Source organism: Cariama cristata, unplaced genomic scaffold (assembly GCF_000690535.1).
Source record: "Cariama cristata isolate BGI_N322 unplaced genomic scaffold, ASM69053v1 scaffold39689, whole genome shotgun sequence".
Classification (NCBI taxonomy): Eukaryota; Metazoa; Chordata; class Aves; order Cariamiformes; family Cariamidae; genus Cariama; species Cariama cristata.
Genome location: NW_009635927.1, coordinates 21,991 through 28,828, shown reverse-complemented (window position 1 = coordinate 28,828; position 6,838 = coordinate 21,991). Strand labels below are relative to the sequence as shown.

The 6,838-nt window shown below is 53.7% G+C and overlaps 1 protein-coding gene across 1 annotated transcript in view; it reads right to left on the bottom strand.

The window, feature by feature from the left end:
* Positions 1–1,073: 1,073 nt before the first annotated feature.
* The window catches only part of RBPMS2 (RNA binding protein with multiple splicing 2), a gene marked incomplete at its 5' end in the record, with an annotated part of 15,036 nt that continues 9,271 nt past the window's right edge, over positions 1,074–6,838 (bottom strand). Inside the window, one exon of the mRNA XM_009707711.1 lies at positions 1,074–1,136. Within this exon, the coding sequence (XP_009706013.1) occupies positions 1,074–1,136 (63 nt within the window). The remainder of the gene's footprint in view (positions 1,137–6,838) is intronic.

Below are 6,838 nucleotides of genomic sequence, written 5' to 3'. Positions count from 1 at the left end.
ATGGCTGATTATTTGGCAGGACTGGATGCTCTCCAATCAGAAGGATGTGGAAAACAAAACAAAAAAAAGAGGTTAGATATTTTACAGCTGTTCTATATATAGAAGTCTGAAGAAGAAAAAAAAAAATAATATAATAACCCTGACTTTAGAACTGGAGAAGAATGGATGAGAACAGAAACCCAGTGCATCGTACTTGGAGAAAAAAAAAAAAAAAGAAACATTTTTCAAATTTTTCTCGTCATACTGGGAAGGGGAGGGGGGAGGCGGGCGAAGGGGTGAGACAAGGAAGTATTTCTCAAAGCCAAGTCTTCACCGAAACAAGATGAAAACCTTGATGGATCAATCCATTGGGCCAAGACCTGTTGCTAACGGTTACACAAACGCTAGAACAAACAAACTTACACTCACACATACACAAGTTAAGTGTTTTAATTCATGCCAGAAAACATGCAAAACCCATTGCCTTTCATTTCCTTCAGCCGAGCTGCCGGGGCAGGGCGAGCCCAGGGAAGCCCAAGATCGAGCTCCACCCCAGCTGGGTTTCGGCACAGCCAGACAGCGAAGCTCAGTCGGGGAGGATGTCCTGGGGATGGAGGGAGGGATGGTGGGATGGATGGAGGCAGGGCACGGCCTGCGCAGCTTCACAGTCCAGGGAGGGGGGGATGCTGGCAGCCCCGGGCAGGGAGCACGCAGAGGCCGGGCGCCTTGTCCACTGGCCGCAAACCAAACCGAGAGGAGTCTGAGCAATCGTCCCTGGCGCATCCCTCCGCAGAGAGGCAGGGAGGAGGAACACAAGCTGAGGAGAGACACTGCGGGAGAGGAACGGCGGTGAGCAGGGGCTGGCTGGATCTGCTCCTCAAGTGGCACCCACAGCCCTTTCCCCACCCAATGACTTGGTGGGTCTCCCTGCTCCCACTGGGGTGGATTTGGCCCCATCACCCATCAGTGTAACCCAACCACATCTTTGGGTGGATGCAGGGGCTGAGCCTGAGCTCCCATCCCTCCTCCCAAGAGCCCAAGGACAAGCGAGACAAGGACCCAGCTGGAAGAGTAATTAATTACTTACTAACGAACTAACAAAACTGACGAGACTTCCATCCTTGCTGGGTAGCTTCAGAGGGAGGATACCAGCGCATCTGGAAAAGAAAGCCACGCCAGAGGTCTGTGATCTAGGATCTCAACCAGAGCCCAAACCTTCAGCTCATTCAGGCCATGTACAAAGTCCACTGAGTAAAGGTAGCTCCAGCATGGGAAAGGAGGCTCCAAGGTGAGCCCCAAATACTACCCAAGTAGCATCCCAACCTAGGGCTGCACCATGCCAGCCCCACACTGGCCAGCTCTGGCTCACCAGGCACTGGGACCCGGCCAGGTCCTCCCATAAGGAGGACAGCAGGATCCCACACATCTAAGAAGGAAGCTAGCACCCCATCTCAGGGCTTGCCTCAACTCTCAAGTACTTTCTGCTTATTGGCATAACCAGAAGACAGCCCCCAAATTCACGCCAATGCCTGGCCCCAGCTCACTACAACATGCAGAACACCACCATTGAAGCTAGGAAAGCTCCTCACCACCAAGCTATCTGTGAAGTTTACCGCTGCATAAGTGTGTGCAAGGAGGGGCTGTTCCCCCCCAGAGTCTTCCCACTCCCCCAAACCCCAAGTTTACATCTTTCCCCCAGTTCAGGTTCAGGTAGGGCAGAGGAGGCTCACTTTGGGCATGCAGCACCCCAGGGTGGTGGCTGCTCTGCCCTCAGCTAGCAGAAGGCAACATCTCAAGACCACACATTTAAACCAGACAACCTCTATGTGACATGCACGGGGTAAGAACTGGCTCATCCACCCCAGAAGAGACCCATGAACTTTTCTAAGACACGACCCAGCCATCAGAAGAGGCTCCAGGCAGACCACATCATGGGAAGAACTTGGTAGAGCTGCAAACCAGCAAGACTTGGAGGCTTCCCTAGCAGGTTGTTGTTGCACATCTACTGCTCAGGCCTGTTCCTTGCCAAGGAAGGACTGCTGGATGGGGACTCGAGGAGCAGATGTGGTAACAGCAACTGAGCAGACACCTTCCAGCCTGTCAATAGATACAGCACACTGGCAACATCCAGTAGAATAGCATCAGACATCCAGATGCTCCCATTTGGTCTGCAAGACCGGTACATCAGGCTGGGCTGAGTTAGCAGCTTCATGCCCGAGAGCAGTGGGAGATGAGTCTGCCACTTGACTGAGCACAGATCCAGCAGCAGGAGCAGCTACCAGAGCTCGGTCCCGCTGCTGTTTGCAAAGGGAGCTGAAACACAGCAGCCATCCCCACTCTCCTCCCTCCCCAGCTCATGGGAAGAGAGCACAGCCTCAGTAAGGACAGGCATTAAGAGCAGCCAGTACGTTCAGGGCTCTGAGTACCAGCAGAATGATGGACTTTGCTCTAAGATGGGTAGAAGAGAGGCAGAAAACCCCCTGGAGTCCAGCATGAACTGTTCCCCTTGCCAGACCATCCTGGCAAGGTTGTCCCCTTGCCTGAACAAGTCTGGCTAGATGCTCCCCTCCCAAGCACATGCACCACTCTAGGGCCAGACGGAAAAAGTATTTCCAGACCAGCTCCAACCCCTGTACATGGCACTCTCCCACTAAGAGGGACCCTTGGTCGAGGATAGGCAGACTTTCTTGAAGCAAGGTCCCAGGTCAGTTGGGCAGTGAGAGCTGCAGCCACAGCCAAAGCATCTAGTTTGGCAGAGGCTTTACAGCTCATCTAACCCCTCACGGCTGTGCCCAGCAAGGACGATTCTGCCAGCCTCTTTCTAACAGGGCTCTTGCCAGAGTCAGGTCTCCCCTGCAGCCTGTAACCATGCAAGAGACATCAAGAAAGCCACTCCAGGTTGAGATGACAGCTGGCAATGAGAGGGAAACAGGAGCTGGCTATTTTCTACCTACCTAGCAGGCAGCACACTGCCCAGCTGATACACTGGATGACACGCGCAACGCGAGTCTTGCTGCAACGCTACCCAGGAGTGGAGATGCAGACCTGTGTCCCCAACACCAGCTGCATAAGACCTGCACACAGGTCTTCAGAAGAGACAGAGCTGAAGACCAGGACACCCAGGGACTCAGTGACTGCCCTTGGATTACTCTCCAAGCTAGGCACATCTGCAGTGGGTCCCTTCAAACCCTACTCCCTTTATCCCTGTGAAAAACAGGAGTCTGACACCCGATGGAGCCAGAGGCTTTGCATTCACTCCTTTGTGCAGAGACATGCAGCAAACTGCCAAGACCTTGACACTGCAGCCTCCTCACAGGAGCTGCAGGGGACAATAAGCACTCACCTCCCAGAAAGCACAGCTGGCTGCTATGGCCAAGTCCTCCCTCCACCAGCAGAAGGACTGTGATGCCAGTAACTGAACAGCCCCGAGCATGAGCTCAGGGACCTCAAGTCCCTCTTCTTGTGATGGTTCCTACAGGGAAGAGCCCTGCAAATTTGCAGAGGTTCTGTCCTAGCAGAAGCCTCTCATCAGGTTAGATCTGCCTGATCGCAGGCTCCTGTTCAGCCACCAGCACCACACTTGAGGTAGCTGCCTGTAGCCAGGCACACTGGGTTGGTCGGACTCCTTGCCAGACACCTTCACAAGCCAAGTGGGTGCCACCAAGTCAGCTCCCAGCTAGCCCCATAGCTTGTTCCATGAGGCAGCAGACCAGGTGCATTCCAGTCAGTTCAGCCTTGGGTGGAGGGAATCGAGGGCATGACCATTACCAAGACCCTCCTCCCCAGTGATGGGTCCCATCTAGTGCCATGACCAAAGTGCTATCTTGGTGCCACACACACCGTGCCTTCACTTCTCCGTTCACCTTTGAGAAGGACCCAGCTCAGCTGCACCCTTGCTCCCCAGCCTGGGGCCACCACGCTGCTCTGGGGCATGGTTATCTCCTCGCACTGGCACAGGCCAGGAAGGCTCATAGCCCCATGTGGGAAGCGGCATCACTGACACCTTATGGAGCCACCACAGCAGCTACCAGTGCATGGATGGGGGTTACTCGCTCCCCCCCAGCCCTGTCACTGGGAGGTGCCTGCTCAGCAGAGCCACATCAGCTGTCCTCCTCCCTGACCAGTGTCTCCCACTCCACCACCCCTCCCCTTAACAGCTGGAAGTAGTTTCCTCCTGCCCAGCAGCAACAGGAAACCCCCCTGCATTCCCAAGGCTTCGAGCATTTAACCCCAAGAGCTGCCTCCATCCCACACCAGGCTCAGCATGAGCAGCACAGCTGTAGATGGGCAGGCACAGCAGCTGCACACATGCAAGACAAGCCATCCCTCACCCCACTGCCCAAGACTAGCAGCTCTTCCTCCTCAGATCCCCTCCTCAGAGGGTCTGAGCCAGCTTCTGCCCCACATGCACACCTCACCCCAAACCGGGCCAGAGCCTCCAGCACCTCCAGTTTCAACAGAAATCCTGCTTTTCTCCATTAGCTCTGGCACTAATAAACCTCCACTTCTGATGGACCACCTCTCCTTGCCTTCCTCCTGTAGGTCTCCTATGCTTGTACAGGCAAACCCAACCAGACCCACACTGGCCCCACCAGCCAGTAGAACAGCCCTGCAGCCAGAGGGGCTCAGCCTGGAGGCTGGCAGGAGCTCATGCAGGTGCAACGATCCTGGCTACAAGCCAAGGCTCTGACATGCTGACAGGATGAGGGAATGATCTGCCAGGTCTTTCAGCCCACAGAAAAATTAAAGGCTTGATGAGATGAAGCAAGAACACCCCCTCACTAGGAGGGATGTTTCTGAAACCAGCAGAAAGCAGTGGAAGAACCAGATTGGAGGCAGCAGCTAGCCAAGAAGACATGCTCTTTAGGACAGCAGCACCCAGAGCCATCTGGAAAAGGAGAGCAGCACCACAAGAGACTGCATAGGGTTGCCCAAGAGGATTGCAACCCAGCGGGCCAAGCCAGAGCACTTCCCTGTAGAGAGCAAATTTCTCTGAGGGCTTTCGGAAGATCTGTTCTCTCTCAAAATACTGTGTCTGTCAAGGAGGAAGCTGAGGAAGAGTGAATGGAGATATACAACACTGGGTGAGGAAAGCAGAGCAAGGCTTTTACTGGAAGAGATGCAGTTGTTTCTGGAGCTGCATTAGCTCACAGTTGGAAAGGAGTCTGGCCACACCACTGCAAACGTCTCCAGCTTGCCTGCCTGTAGGGACAGGACAGACACCGCCAGAAAACTGCAGCCAGCCTCATGCTGCCGTGTTCAACATCTGTCCCAGAAAACAGCTGGAGAAGAAAAATTTGTGCCTCTGCCTGCCACCTTCCAGAGGCCAGGTGAAACATCCAGAAGTGAAGAGCCCTTCCCTTGCTGCAGCACAAGACCAGCGCTACCTAAAAAAATCACAAAGAAATTATAAATGGGGCAGATAGACACCCCATTAGCACTTCACTCCCCTTGCCAAGTCCTCCATTGTCTCTCCCAATTACCCTCAGAATTTAAATTTCCTATCTTGCCCACCATCCTTATGGAGAGCGATTTAAAAAGAGAGGAGGGAAGGGAGGACTGAATACAGAGATCCATCTTCAACCCACCTTTAGCTTGGATGGCCTGCCTTTCCTCCTTAGTTATTTCTAGGTCTGCTCATCTTTGCTCTGCAGTCAGCCCCAGCATCTAGTGGAGCTCAGAGCTACCCCTACAATTGGAACAGACCCAGCCACCTCCCCAGGTACCAGAAAGTCTCCCTGTGCAGGCAGGGACAAAGCACTCCCTTGTGCTCCTGGGAGTTGGTAGGACCCCAACCAACATGTCCAAGAGCTGCACCCAGTTACCAGCTGCTGACACACAGAGTGGCATCTTCAATTGCGCTGCTGAGACAGCCTCACCCTGGCAAGTCAGGAGCACTTCATGGTCACTGCTTCCCCCAGGCTGCAGGTCACTGGGTACAAACCTTGGGCAGGTAACACTGGTGGCCAGCAAGAGCTGTTCTGCTCCAGCTGGAAACACAAGCTGATGGGAACATGACTCAGGGCAGGCAAGGACAGTTTGCAAAGATGCACCCACAAGGCACTAACATCATCCATTAGTGCTCTGTGGACACACACTTCCAGCCTCAGCAGCAGGCATTTCACCCAAGCCATCTGCTTCCAGGCTTCTTCAGGAGGCTGGGTTGAGGAGACAAGCATCCAAACACTTGCATGCTGTGTAAGACCCAAGCAGCTCAGCCCACCACTAAGAAAACCTTGCTGCAGTCAAATCAAACATACATATCTCCCAAGCAGCTATGGTGAGGGAGAGCTGGAGGATCAGCACATCATCTCACACCATGATGAAGAGCATGCAGAAGACAGGCACCGATCTATCCTGTTGCTTAGGATTGTTTTAACTGGCATCCATCCAATGCCTTGTACCTCTTTGGGCCTTGAGACGGCTTATGCTACAGCTCATGGAGACATATGCATCTTGCAGACCGCAGCAAACAAACATTTCTCTTTTTCGCAGAGTGGAAGCAAGTCGTGCTGCTCTCCTTTGGGTTGAGCTAGCCAGGGAGAGCCAGTGCCGGCCGCAGGTCATGAAGTCACTTCTGATGGCGTCTCAGTCCAGTTCACTCATCAGGTACGATTTAGCGATAATGGCTCCTCAGCAGGTACCTGGAGGAGCTAAGAGCATCTCCTGCCTGCTCTTCTCTGGCTAGGAGAAAACAGCTGGCTTGGGGAGAGCTTGCTCAGGGCTGCTTGGCCAGCTGTGCCAGCACTAAGTCACTGGAGTTTAGGAAGACACCATAACCACAAAGTTCTTCCAGAGTGCTTCACACTCCAGGAAGCATGGAGATTGCCCAAAAATATAATCCTGGGAAGTCCTACAC